The following is a 15,230-nucleotide window of genomic DNA, read 5'->3' on the forward strand; positions in this document are numbered from 1 at the left end:
CATTAGTTCTGTTTGGGTTTACTGGTCTGCTTTAACTTGTAAAAGGAAACTAAGACTGCTGAAGAGTTATCCATGGTTTTCTTCTCAGTGGGATTTCTTTATGTCTCATGATTTGGGACATCGTTGTCCGGTCTTCTAAGTCAAAAAAGTATGAATATCAGTAGGAACAGGTTAGACTCTATCATGTCAAAACTAATTCTATTTTTTGTTTGTGTACAAATCTTCACTTTCTTTAACATGATTAAGTTCAGCACAGAAAGTTCTAATTTCTTAATTTTCAAGACTCAAATCTTCCTTATTTGCCTGGCTGTTATGCAAACAGTGGAAGTGTTCTGCTACTATTATGTTATTTCTCAAAATTCTTAACCATTTTTTATTCCTTTATCATTTTGTGGGTTTTTTTTTTAAGTATTCCATCAGTACTTCAGTATAGTACGTGCTCTTATTTTTCTTTTAAGATGTTATTTATTTGTTTAACTGAGAGAGCACAAGCAGGGGGAGCAGCAGGCAGAGGCAGAGGGAGAGGGAAAAACAGGCTCCTCACTGAGCAGAGAGCCCAATGTGGGGCTCAGTCTCAGAACCCTGGGATCATGACCTGAGCCAAAGCCAGATGCTTAACCGACTGAGCCACGCAGGCGCCCTGTGTGCTCTTATTTTTCAACCAGTAATTTTGTTAACAAGTTACTTTATTTTGAATAAGCTGTATCATCACCATAGAAATAGTACTTTACTAGAAATTCTGGTTAATAAGGCATAACTATTTAACTATCAGTATCTTTTGTTAATTTTTAAAGCAAGGGTTCTTCTCAGATTTAGCTGTTAATATCTATTTATTGTGTTTTCTTCCTATTCGGATGATTTGCTGTATAAAATATTTTTACAGTATGGGGATGGGAAAGTAAAAGGAATTAAATAAAGTTACTGATATATTTATCTTATGAGAATATGAAGAGTCTATAGGAAAGACATGGTATTAATAGGCTGAAATATAACATTGTATACTCTTTGTTGATAGACTTATTAGTCAACTATGGCAATTGGACATCTGTATATTTTGCATTCTTGTTTTTTGTGTCATAGGCAAAAATAACAAGTAAATTACCATATAAAGGATTTGAGAAAGTTGCAGGGTATGGTCTAATGTATTGTTGACCTAGTTTTATCAAGAAGAGATTAAATTGTATTCAGTACATTTAATCTGCTAAGACCTAGAAGTTGAATTATGAATTAAGAACATACCTTAGAACTAAGGTGATAGTAATACAGCCATGCTAGATTTCTCCACATAATTTATTTTTTGTTCATCATTCACTCACTTACTGATAGCCATATTTTGTCTTTATTATTTTTTTAAAGATTTATTTATTTATTTTAGAGAGAGTGTGTGTGAGTGGGGAGAGGGGCGGAGGGAGAGAATCATTGAGCAGACTCCCCACTGAGCTCAGAGCCCGACGCTGGGCTCGATTCCACGACCATGAGATCATGACCTGAGCCGAAACCAAGAGTTGGATGTTTAGCCAACTGAGCCAGCCAGGCATCCCTATAGCCATATTTTGTCTTTGGCTCACTTTTCTTCAGAGTGAGTTGAACCATAAAATACTGCTATTACATGAAGGAACCCCCAGGTCTAAGGCAAGACTTAGGAAGGGGAATAGATAGAAAAGAAAAAACAAAAACTTTTCTTTTGGTTTTTGTGTGTTTGTTTTCTGAGAAAGGGCAAAAAAATCAAGCCTCACATTGTCAAATTAGTTCTAGGCAGAAAAATTTATGACTACATAATGGTCCAACTAGCTCTTAAAATTTATGTAAAAGGGAGTCCTATTATTATAGCTTCTGTTGTAATTTTTTTTAAAAAATACGTACTATCAATCAACAGATGAGAATGTTAAGACTTCTCTGAGAATTTAAAAATTATATTTAAGGGCAAGTGGGTGGCTCAGTCAGATAAGTGTCTGACTCTTGATTTTGGCTCAGGTCATAATCTCAGGTTATGAGATTGAGCCCTGCTTTGGGCTCCACACTGGGAACGGAGCCTGCTTGAGATTCTCCCTCTCCCGCCTCCTTCCCTTCTTCCCCCTCTTTTCCTCTTTCTCTTTCTCTTTCTCTCTCCCTCCCTCTCTAAAAAAAATTAAAAATAAATGCTATATTTAAGATTATGTTTGTTACTGGAAACAAGTAAGCATCAAGATGTCTGGTTAAATAAAGGGGTATGTCCAAATGTTGGACTACTATATAACCATGATAAAGATGAGGTAGATGTACATATAAGGTGGAGAAAGAACTTTAAAATACATTATTAAGTGAGAAAAGTAAGGTACAAAAATGTATAATGTAATGCAATTCTTTAAAATTAAAAGGATATGTGTATGCTGGCATATGCAAAAATATTTTTCTAGAAGGACACACAAGAGCCTTAACCTTAATTTCAAGTATTTTTTGAAATTTTAGTCATTTGCATCTACTACTTTAATTAAAATACATAAATATTAAAGGTACATTTGTGTGTAATGAAACGCTGGAAGGAGGTCTTTAAATTTCGGATATGTGTTTTGTCCTTAGAATTATTAGAAAAGGCAGTAAGAATCTGTTATTTTCCTTGTTGTAGGAAATGTTACAGTTCTTGACCTGTTACTTAAAAAAGCATTAATTTTCCTAGGATTTCCACTTAAACAGAGTTAATTTGGAAGAATCTTCAGGAGTAGAAAATTCTCCAGCTGGTGCTAGACCAAAGAGAAAAAACAAGAAGTCTTATGATTTAACTCCAGTTGATAAATTTTGGCAGAAACATAAAGGAAGGTAAGTAAGAAAAACCTCAGTAAGTTAAAGATCCACCCCTTGGGGCGCCTGGGTGGCACAGCGGTTAGGCGTCTGCCTTCGGCTCAGGGCGTGATCCCGGCGTTGTGGGATCGAGCCCCACATCAGGCTCCTCCGCTATGAGCCTGCTTCTTCCTCTCCCACTCCCCCTGCTTGTGTTTCCTCTCTCGCTGGCCGTCTCTATCTCTGTCGAATAAATAAATAAAATCTTTAAAAAAAAAAAAAAAATCCACCCCTTACGGGGAAATGAAGATGTCATCTGACTTAATGAATTTGATGGAAAAAAATCAAAAAGATCATGGTGATTCTTCTACACAGTAAGAGCTGTAATTAAATAGTCTATAGGGATCTATCCATTTCTTCCCAGTTCCTGGGTTGTTTTTTTTTTTTAATGACTTTTTATTATATTATGTTAGTCACCATACAGTACATCCCCGGTTTCAGATGTAAGGCTCGATGATTCATTAGTTGTGTATAACACCCAGTGCACCATGCAATACGTGCCCTCCTCAATACCCATCACCGGTCTATCCCATTCCCCCACCCCCCTCCCCTCTGAGGCCCTCAGTTTGTTTCTCAGAGTCCATAGTCTCTCATGTTTCATTCCCCCTCCTGGGTTGTTTCTTGATGGTTGTTTTTCAGGGGCCACTTCCCTTTCCAGTAAGTTCATGCCGTATGATTTTGTAGATTTTACAGATAGTCTTTCTAAATTTTGTTGCTGTCCCCACTGACCTTCTGCAAGACCATTTCTGCCTTTCATTAAAAGAGGTTTTTGTGATAGAGAAACATTGAAATGTAATCTTCCCTCTTTGTTCCGTGTTTGCCTTCATACAAACACAGTGTTAGATCTCTATGGAGAGAGAATACCTAAACCTGAAAAACATTCATTTAAAGCACATTAGAAATAATAGTCGTGTGATTTCTTATAGGCAGATACATAGATCCCATGTATTGCTATGTCCCTTTAAAGTTTAAGGTAGTTCATGGGTTCAGTAATTGTTAAAAAGGTTACCTAGTGGTAATTATGGCTAGAGAAATCATTCTAAACAAACCAAGAAAAATCATTCTTCTGAGAAAAAGAATGCTGCTCATCAACAATTATGGGAATAAAATGTTATTTATTATTATTAATTTGAGTATTTCAGGTATTAGTGTACCTATATATGTGACCAAGTTCTTGATATGGCTGTTCTTTTTGACCTCATTTATGTTTAAGGAAAAGTAAGATACAGACTTGATTCCACCAGCTGGGTTTTTTATGTGTTTTATCTTTTTATTTATAACTTTTTTTTTTAACATTGGAAAGTCACATTGCTTATAACAATTATTTCCTCTCTCTGCAGAGGAAAAGTCACTGTCTTCCTCTTTCTGACTGGCAATTTGGGTACTGTTATAATTTATTTTAAATAATTTTCTTCTCTTGTAATTCATATCTGTGCTTTTTGCCATAATGGCAAAGTACAAAAAAGTTACATTTACATTATTTCTAGAGGATGCAGGATATTTTAAAATTAATTTTAAAATTTATATTTTCTAGTAGAAAAAAGCTTAAGAAAAAAAATCTCATTCAAATATGGAAGATTTGAGTATTTTCTTTATATATTTAGGAACAATCTAAGAAGTCAGTTGAATAATAAGAACTTTAATTTTTTGTTTGTAAGTAAGAATAGCCCTGAATAACTCTTACTCTGAATGTCATACTACAGTATTCTAGAAATACAGTAATAGGGGCGCCTGGGTGGCACAGTGGTTAAGCATCTGCCTTCGTCTCAGGGCGTGATCCCGGCGTTATGGGATCGAGCCCCACATCAGGCTCCTCCGCTATGAGCCTGCTTCTTCCTCTCCCACTCCCCCTGCTTGTGTTCCCTCTCTCGCTGGCTGTCTCTATCTCTGTCGAATAAATAAATAAAATCTTTAAAAAAAAAAAAAAAGAAATACAGTAATAGTAATCTGGGCACAAAGACACTGGCAGATAATGTAGAGTTAAACAGGTAACTTAAATCTCTCGAGCTTCAGTTTCCATATCAGTAAAATGTCGGTATGATAATTCTACCTGTTGCCCTATTTCAGAAGGTTGTTATGAAGATGAAGTGAAATAATAGAAGTAACTTGCCCAGAGTCATCCAGTTATCGTTGATAAAAGCAAGAATAAAGTCCAGTCCTGCTAGATCCCAAAAGGCCCTGCTCCTAATTATTAATACCTATTAATAATACCTATTATTAATCACCAAGACTGTGGTTAGATTATATGAGAGAATAGAGACACATTCTTAGCACTTTGTATATGGCATACAGGAAACACTCTATAAATGCAAGCAGTTATTGTTGTCTGTTAGCCCTGAGATTTGAAGATACTGGAGATTCCAGGATCATCTAGTTCAACCAGCACATTGTACTATGCTCAGTGCTATGTTCTGCCAGCATAGTCTGATGAAGCTGAGGTTAACGCCTGTGGTTGTCATGTAAAACTGGACCATGGTCTTCAAAATTCCCTCAGGGTCTTCTGTCATTTCTCTCAGTCTCTCCTGGGTAAAATGTGCTGATCATTAATGAAGTGTTATCCAGTGTCAGGGCAAAGGGTTTTTGTTTCATTGTCGCTTAGACATGACCTTTTCTTTCTTAAAGGAAGAAAATCTTCTGGCCTCCTCTAAATTGTAAATGAAAAATACTTATGTTAGAAACCATTTTATGGTCAACATACATTTATTTAGAATTATTCAAGAGTAGTGCCATGTGAAATTTTTTTTCTACCAAAGCTTCTCAATGATTGCAGATCACTTGGGTCTGAAGTCCGTGGAAATTACTGCTAAACCTCACTTGGCCTGGAAGAAGACATCAGGCATTAGACCAACAAAACTGTGGCCTATGTTCTGTTTTTACTAGCAGTGTTCTAAGATACTATGCTTACAGAATTAAAGTTTTTTTTCAGTTTCTTGCATGAAATGTTTTTAAAATGCCATCTTTGTAATTATATAAACCTTCTGACACTGTGTTAATTTGGGTGGTAATATTTAATTGATGTTTCATTTACCATGCCTTCTCGTTTGTTTTTCAGTCACTTAAATATTTTACTTTTTTTTCTAACAGTGTATAGGTGAAGTAAAATGTGATATGGTTAATGAAAATAATAGAAATAAATTTAAATTTGCTTAGGTGTAAAAGAATTATGATATGCGTTTTAAAGAAATAGTATTTGTAATATAAATAGACATCCAAGGATATATGGTTGTATTTATGCTAAATTTATGCTGTCATATGTTAAATATATTCTAATTCAAATAGGTACATTTAAAATAAAAATAAATCCTCAGTGAATATGTTTCAGAATTCACAGTAAAATTTACGTTTTGATGTCATACTCATAGTTCCTCTTATTCAATACTGTTTCAGTCCATTCCCAGAAGTTGCAGAATCAGTTCAGCAAGAACTAGAATCTTACAGAGCACAGGAAGATGAGGTTAAACGACTTAAAAGCATTATGGTAAGAATCTTTTGCTTTCTTAGAATTACAGGGAAGCAGGACATCTGGAGAGAGAAAGAGATTAACTTTTTTTTTTCCCTCATGAAAATTTGAAACCATTCATTGTTTTAATAAGAAAAGTATTCTCAACTTACTTAAACGATCTTTGTCAAAAATAACCTGAATAATGAGAAGAGCAAAATATTTTAAAAGAATAATCTGAATTTATGATCTGAAAAAATACATAATGTGGCTTCGTTTTAGAGATACATTTTCCAGTGCTGCACATTCTACTATACTTTGACCTAACCTCCGAGTTCAGCTCTACTATTTATTACTGCACGACCTGAGCAAGTCTCTGGACCTATTTCTTTATCTGAAAATACCCGCTGGTCCTTCATCATCCAACTTTCTAGACTGATGGAGACCAGAACTTTTCTATAACTGTCAAAAATGGATATGCTTGTTCCTTAGAGGAGAATTGTAACTCTAGGTGACCTAAATCTTAGTATTTATTACTGATCTTAGGAATATATTGATTTTTATGCATCTGAGATCTTTTTTTTCCTCCTCAGGGACTAGAAGGGGAAGACGAAGGAGCCATAAGTATGCTTTCTGACAATACTGCTAAGCTTACATCAGCTGTCAGGTAGGTAAGCAAAACTCTTTAAGTCTTCTGTTGATGAGATTTATTTTGAACTTAAAAACTTGGCTAATATTTTTAATAATAAGACAAGTAGGTAATAGCATAGACCTTTAACAAACTAAATTGTGTTTTTAACATGTTCAAGCTGATTTAAATTCCCTTTTTCATATAGCAAATCATTTGCTTCTTTCACTAGTTAGAATTGTAAATGGCGATATTTTTACCAAGAAGATAGTATTGGTGATAAAATAATACAAATTATTATTAATTTTATCATTGCTGCTATTATTTTATTAACTAAAGGTTAAGTGCAGTTTCTTTCTGATACTTAGGAAATGCCATCAAAAGAGAGGAAATGTGTTTTAGATATATAGGTAAAATCATATTTCCATTAATCTGATTATATTCTTAACCTCCAGATTTTGGAATCAGAAAGTAAAATGGTGGAATAAGATATTTAAGGGACAGATTACTCTAAACCAAGAAACATTTCACCTATACTAAAGTAGTGAATACTGTATATGGTAAAGCTTAGAGATTAAATTTGGTTGGTAGTTTAAGTTGTCGTCTTGTCACTTTTTTATTCTAAGTTTCCTCAGAGGAAACATCCAGGTGTGTGTTTTATTCAGGTCTGTGTCATTTTCTTAGAAAATTTAATGGTTAATTTTTAATTTTTTGATACTTGTAGTTCTTTGCCAGAACTCCTTGAAAAAAAAAGACTTATTGATCTCCATACAAATGTTGCCACTGCTGTTTTAGAACATATAAAGGTAAATTTAACTTTTTCCCCCCTACACAGTATTTACGTATTCTATTTATGTACGGCTTTAAGCTTTTTAAGGTGATTTCATATTCATTATCCCATTGAGGCCTCACTATAACATTATGAGATATAATTACCAAAGGCAACATCATTACCTTCATTTTTCGCAAATGAGGAAGCTTAAGAACCCAGAAAGAATAGTGATTTATCAGGGTCACACGTTCAGTAAGTAGAAGTTAGAATCTGTGATATTTCTGTTATGTTGCCTCAATACTATCTACGCTTATTACTCTGTTAACAGTAGACCTGTGTCTAACCATCAATAATACAGATTTAGACACCCCTTTTACTGTAGTACTATCTAAAATATCCATTAACTGTTTTAGATAAGTCTTTCACCATTAAAGCGTCTGTCTCCTGTTGTACTATGATTTTGAAAAAAGTAGATTGTATTTTCTATATGTTGTTATCATAGCTCTTTTATCTCATTACTTTGTTCATGATTATCCCATATCAGCCTGACTTAATCAGTCCCTCAGTATTCTGTCACTTATTCTCTGGGTGTGGGGCTGAATTTCAATGACAGATTGACCATACGCTAGGACTTGGTTATTACCGACCCCTGCTTTCTGTGTGTTACATTTGAAAAAGCAATGTAAAAAAGCTAAATATGCTTGTTTGCCTGTCAAGGATGTTGATAACACCTTGAATTTATGGAAAGGAGACTTAAACATTTTTTTTTAACGATCTAAAAAGTCATAGAGAATAGGAAGGAACTATTACAGATAGATAATGGACATTGTGCAGCATGGAATTTAAACATGCATAATTTCTTTTGTTCCACATCTCAGTATTGAAATTTGCTATCTTCATGTACCTACAGGAATAGAAATAGAATAATTGTGCTGTTTATAGATGACTCTGCTGATGATATTTTCCCTTCCATATGTAGCATCTTTGTAAAATGGGAAAAGGTTGCTCAGATCTGTAAACATCTGAGGTCATTGTCTCCTGTGGAGATAATGTATGTAACCAAGTGAAGTGAAGAGCTATATTGAGAATTTCCTTCAGTAGGAAAGAAAGGCTTTGCTTACAAGGTGAAGAATGATTCTAATATAAAAAGCTTTAAAAAATTTGTTTCAAAACAAAATATAAGTTCTAGTTTATATCTGTTAAATTGTAATTATATACTAAGGATCTTATCCATTAAATAAACATTTTTAGAGTACTTGCTGTGTGCTGGGCAGGGTGCTAGGTGCTCCATGCAAATAAATTGACAAGAAATAAAAACAAATTCTAAAAAGTTATGACAGTTGTTAATAGTCCTATGTGGGCTTTAAGATTTAAGCTGTTCTTCGGATTTCCTTTGACTTTAGTTTTTTGTTTATTTTTTATTAGTAAAGTTTATTGATTCTTAGATTTTACTTTCTGACCTCAGGTCTCATAGCTGTGAAACCAGAAAAATGCCAAGCTCAGCTCATACCATCAAACCTGATTTGTGTAACCCAAAGTAACTGATTATTGTACCTGTGGAAAGCACTCAGTTTCGTCCTATTCATAAAACTTTACAAACATTATCCTGCCAGAAATTTATATGAATATACTCCAGGTCAAAGACTAGAGCTTATGGTTTGAGAAAATTCTAGCTAAAGTAATTGACTTATTCAGTCATGTTTTTTGAATGACTCTGTGTTGTGCTAGGCCCTGGAAGTTCTGCGGTAAATTAGACAAGTTCTCTATTCTCTTGGAGCTAATATTGTAACAATAAACAAAGTACCCAAATTAGAAAACAAGATAACTTCAGTCATTTAGGTGATGTAAAAACAGGGTGATAGGAGATGATAGAGAACAGCTAAGAGGGCTACTTTAAGTGGTTAGGAGTAAGTGGTTAGGGAAATCACCTTTGATGTGATGTTTGAGTTGAGACCTGAATCACATGGAGCCACTTAGTAAAAATCTCAGAGCCAACCATTACAGTCAGAGGGACTAAAAAGTGCAAAAGCCTTAAGACAAGGAGCGAGGTTGGTGCATTTAAGGATGTAAAAGAAGACTAGTAGTGCTTATGGTGAGGAGGGAAAAAGTGATAGACTACGGGATCAAGAGAAATAGCAATTTAAGTGTGATGGAAGTCATTGGAGATTAATGACATGATCTGACTTATGTTTCAAATGGAGAATTGAGAAGTATGAGTGATGGGTGAGTTCTGGAAATAAGTGTGGAATTGAAAGACAGCTATTACTGCTGTCTAGATGAAAAATGGTGTTTTTTAAGGCAAAATTTACTATAAATTCTTTATGATGTTTATTTGTAATTTTACACTAATGATTTTATCTGAGTTTTTCAAAATAATTTTGTGTTAATAGAGAACATCTGTCTGACTTCAGCGTGCTACCATGCATGACCCACATAATTCTGCTGTAAGACCTGGTAATTTGGCTCTCTTCATAAAACAAGTTCAAACTAATTTGTCATTCAGTATGTTATGTGATTTTATATAAAAGGCACACATTTTGGGATGATTATTTTGCTGTAACTCAAGGAAGACACCCTTTTAAAAAACAGGGTCTGATTTAAAGAAACCATGCTATAAAGGACATTCACTTGCAGAAGGAAAGTGATGCCTTCTATAGGATACACTGTTCCCCGTTGGATCATTCTAAGAAACCCAGTCAACATCAGAACATCTTTAAATATCATTGATAAAGGAGCATATTTATCTTAAATGTTTACATATCAATTATAGTTGGATTTAGTAAACTGCATACTCTAAGAAATATTCTTATAAAAGAAATTCTTTTAGTATGGAAAAATTGGAATGTTTTCTATGAAGAGTCCTTGTAATGTTGACTCTCTTTTAAGTTATTCTTCTTCCTTGTCAAAATTAGCATATAAATTCTGCTACTCCCATTATTTCTCATTACTGCTGGTTATAAAATTTCTTCTTAAAGCTTTCCATAATTATTAAATTTCCAACCTTATAATATTTACTTTTAAGTGGCATGTTGACTTGTACTAAAACTATTCTACACCACATACCTCTGGCTATAATGTTAATATTAACTAAGTATTTTTCTCCGTGATCTCTTGCTCTTTTCACCAGAGTTTATTGACTATTTGAGTTTCACTTCTTTATAAACTTCTATTCACCTAAGTGGTAAATATTTTTTAGTATTAGGAAGAATATTATGACTTCTTATGCAGAGATCTTAGAACATTTCCCTTGGTATTCATCTTCATTGCAGTTTTGCATATTTCTCCTTTTGGGATGTTTAGATCATAGCTGCTTTTTATATTTCCTTAGAGTATTTTCTAAAGCAGAATACTAGAAGGAAATAATTTCTTTAGAAGTCGTAACAGTTATCTGGCAATCATTGTTTTGATGGAAAGCTAGAAACACATCAATTTGCAACAACTTTGGCAAATATTACTACCTTTGTTTATTAAAATTCTAAGGATTTTAGTGGCTTGGGTGGTTAACTTTAGTTTAATAAAGAGTAAATTGTTGAGTCCTCATTTGTTTTGAGTAATCCATACCTTTGAAATCTCTTCTTTAGCAATTCTTTCATTTCTAATACAAATATGGCTTCACCACTTGCTGGTTTTTGGGGAATGACTCCTGGGATTACTTAAATAATTTATAGACAGATTTTAATTTATTTCAATGATTGTTATCCCACCTGCATAGTCAAACTGAATTAAGTACTCTTCAGCAGATACCTAAGAAAAGGAAAAGACGCCTATGTATAAGTCATAGTAGATGAGAGATAGAAATGGCATGATGTACTCTTTCCCCTAATGCTCTCACCTTAAAGGAAGTTCTGTGACATCTGAACACTCCATCCGAATACAGCCAGCAAAAAACAAGCTTTTAATAAGCTGTTATGGATTGAGGCTTCATTGGTGCTGAATCTTTATTTTTGTTTTGCTGCTGCTTGTGGAGAAAGTTAGGAGGTACTGAATCAGATCTAAAGACATCACCTGATCAAGCAGGTGTACTACTGCCTTAGGTCTACATGCTGAACAAGGCTTAGTCCTTGGTAGCAATGCTAGCTTTTAACCTTAGCATCTCCTCCAGGGGGCTTGTTTTACTTTGGCTCAACTTCTTTATCTCTTCTAGGGGAAGATAGCTTTAAAAGTAGACACTCTCTTAATTGATTTCCACTAATCAACACATCAAATTAACTGATGCCCTTTATCCCCTCTATAAAACATAGAGGCTGCCGGCCACATTATGACGTGCAGACAGCTGGCAGCTTGGATGCCTCACAGGTTGAATTTTAGAGTTATTTATATTTGATTCCAAACTATTTAAGCCAATTATATGAGTAGGAAAAGAGGATTGTTTCTTTAAAACTAGGTTATACACCTTAGACTTACTGAAGATGGTGATTTAACTATTGTTTAAATTAGTACTGGGTAAAAAAAAAGAAAAATATTTAACTGCAAAAATTGAAAAATCTTGAAAAATACTAAAATTGCTTTGCAAATGTCTATACATTTTTTGGTTCCACTTCAAAGAATGTGAAACTAGAAATCATAGGTGATCCCTTATAGGTGTGCTTTATGCAAGAAAGAAAAAAAAAATTTAGTGACACGTCTGTACTCAAAGAAAAGGTATCGGACCTACATCAAGATTGACAGACAATTGTGTATTTTAGGTCTTAAGTTAAAAGGCAGTACACACACACACACACACACACACACACAACACAGGTTTGTGGGGTTTTTTGGTCATTCTTTACATTAACTGACTTTGATGAACTGATCACCAGTACCCTATCACAGTAGGAAAGAAATTTTACTGTACTAGAAATCAGAACATTTCTCTGGTTGTATTTTTTTTTTTAATTCATTTGAAACAGAGACAGAGCATGAGCAGGGGAGAGAGGCAGAGGGAGAGGGAGAAGCAGCCTCCCCACTGAGCCAGGAGCCCCATGGGGGGCTAGATCCCAGGACCCAGAGATCATGACCTGAGCTGAAGGCCGACACCTAACCATCTGAGCCACCCGGGCGCCCCTCTCTGGCTGTATTTTAAATGATCTCAGTATACATACCAAGCGAATGTTCATATGACCTTCATGTCTTTTCAAGGCAGGGGGACAATATATTCTGTAATAGAAAGTCCCCAGCGGACAAGCTATCATTGTCTTTTATCTCTTCTTATCCAAATAAGATTAGTCACTCAGTACTTGAAGTTTTCTTCAATTATGACCAAAGGTAGCTCTTGAATGAGTGGAATATCCTTTAACTTCTTCTCACTCACTGTGAATTTTGGGAGACTATTTCCATATCTCCAAAAAAAGTGTGAAATTACCTTTCTCTTTGTTCTCTTTGTTCTCACTTCTCTGCCATCTGCTTTTGTGAAGATGAAGCATTGTCATTGAGACCCAATTATAAAGGTTAAATTCAAAGAAATAAAGACTTCTCAGAACATTCAATAGTAAGAAAATAAATAACCTAATTAAAATATGGGCAAAAGAATTAAATAGACTTATCTGAAAAAGATATATAGATGACAAGTACGTTCAATCTCAATAATCATTAGAAAAATGGAAGCAGAAACCACAATGAGACATCACTATACATCAATTAAAAATGTCTAAAATTAAAAAAATCAATCATGCCAACCTTTGGCAAAGATACAGAGGAACTAGAACTTTGATAAACTGCTGGTAGAAATATAAAATGGTATATCCACTTTGGAAAATAGTTTCTTGATTTCTTAAAATGTTAAACAGAAACCTGTCATTGGTCCAGTCATTCCATTCCTCAGTATTTACCGAAGACAAATGAAAGCCTATGTTTATTGTACACAAATATTTACAGCAACTTCATTGTAATAACCAAAAACTGGAAACAACTAAATGTCTACCGACAGCTGAATTGGATAAATAAATTATAGTATATCCATAAGATGGAATATATTCAGCAATAAAAAGGAAGGTACTATTGACACGTACAACAATATGGATGAATTTCAAATACACTGAGTGAAAGAAGCCACATTAAAGAAGAGTACATAATCTGTGATTGCATTTACATAAAATTCATAAAAATGCAAGCTAATCTATAGTGACAAAATGCATATCAGTGCTTGCCTAGTAACCTGGAGAAGAGTGTTAGGGGGCCAAAAGGGAGGCATTACGACAAGGAAACTTTCCTGGGTAATGAATGGTAGGTTCACTATCTGGATCGTGTTCATGATTTCATGGGTATATATACATATATATCCATGTATGTTGTAAATAAAGATGCTATAAATGCCCATGAGAAGGTTTTTGGGTGGATATGTTTTTAGCTCCTTTGGGTAAATACCAAGAAGTTGGTTGCTGGCTCATATGATAAGAGTATGTTTAGATTTGTAATGAGACTGCCCACTGCCAAACTGCCTTCCACAGTGGCTGTGCTATTTTGCATCCCCACCACCAATTAATGAGAGTTCTTGTTGCTTCACATCCTTACCAGCGTTTGGTGTCATCAGTGTTGAATTTCAATGATTCTAATACATGTGTAGTAGTATCACATTGTTTTCATTTGCAGTTCCCTAATGACATGTGATGTAGATCATCTTTTCATATGCTTACTTGCCATCTGGATCTTCTTTGGTGAGATGTCTGTTCCCATCTTCGCCCCATTTTTTTAACTGGGTTTATTTTCTTAATGTTGAGTTTTAAGCGTTCTCTATATTTTGGAGAAAAATGTCCTCTCATGGATGTATCTTTTGCAGATATTTTCTCCATGTCTATGGCTTGTCTTCTCATTCTCTTGACAGTATCTTTCACAGAACAGAAGCTTTTAATTTTAATTAAGTCCAGCTTATTGATTTTTTCCTTTCGTGGATCATGCCTTTGATGTTGTATCTAAAAAGTCTTTGCTGTACCTAAAGTCATCTGAATTTTCTCCTAATGTTATCTTCTAGGAGTTTTATAGTTTTGAATTTCCCTTTAGGTCTGTGATCCATTTTTAGTTAATTTTTGTGAAAGTAGGGTCAGTGTCTAGATTCATTTTTTTTCTTTTGCATGTAGGTATCCAGTTGTTGCAGCACTATTTGTTGAAAAGAATGTCTTTTCTCCGTTGAATTGCTTTTGCTTTTCTGTGAAAGATAGGTTGACTGTATTTGTGTGGGTCTACTTCTGCATATCTCTTTTCTGTTCCATCGATATATTTGTCTTACTTTTTGTCTAGTAACAAATGGTTAGGTATTGTAGCTGTATTTTAAGTCATAAAGTCCTCTATCTTTTTTCTTCTCCTTTCAGATTGTTTTGATTATTCTGGGTCTCCCATGTCTCCGTATAAACCTTAGAATCAGTTCGTTGATATCTACAAAATAACTTGCTGGGAGTTTGATTGAGACTGTATCGAATCTATAGATCAAGTTGGGAAGAACATGGAATATCTCTCCATTTACTTGGTTTTTCTTTGATTTCTTTAATAAGAGTTTTGTAGCTTTCTTCATACAAAGCTTGTATGTATTTTATTAGATTTATAACTATTTCATATACTTATTTTTTGAGTACTAATGAAAATATTTTTTATTTAATTTCAGA

At 34.3% G+C, this 15,230-nt stretch overlaps 1 protein-coding gene across 4 annotated transcripts in view; it reads left to right on the forward strand.

Annotated features, from left to right (window-relative positions):
- The window catches only part of SCFD1 (sec1 family domain containing 1), a 98,053-nt gene that overhangs the window by 40,280 nt on the left and 42,543 nt on the right, over positions 1-15,230 (forward strand). For all 4 annotated transcript variants that reach the window (XM_026513539.4, XM_057306477.1, XM_057306478.1 and 1 more), the window contains 4 exons: positions 2,657-2,796; positions 6,205-6,295; positions 6,850-6,923; positions 7,609-7,690. In XM_026513539.4, the coding sequence (XP_026369324.1) occupies positions 2,657-2,796; positions 6,205-6,295; positions 6,850-6,923; positions 7,609-7,690 (387 nt within the window). The remainder of the gene's footprint in view (positions 1-2,656; positions 2,797-6,204; positions 6,296-6,849; positions 6,924-7,608; positions 7,691-15,230) is intronic.

The sequence above is a fragment of the Ursus arctos genome, unplaced genomic scaffold (assembly GCF_023065955.2).
Source record: "Ursus arctos isolate Adak ecotype North America unplaced genomic scaffold, UrsArc2.0 scaffold_37, whole genome shotgun sequence".
NCBI classification, from domain to species: Eukaryota; Metazoa; Chordata; class Mammalia; order Carnivora; family Ursidae; genus Ursus; species Ursus arctos.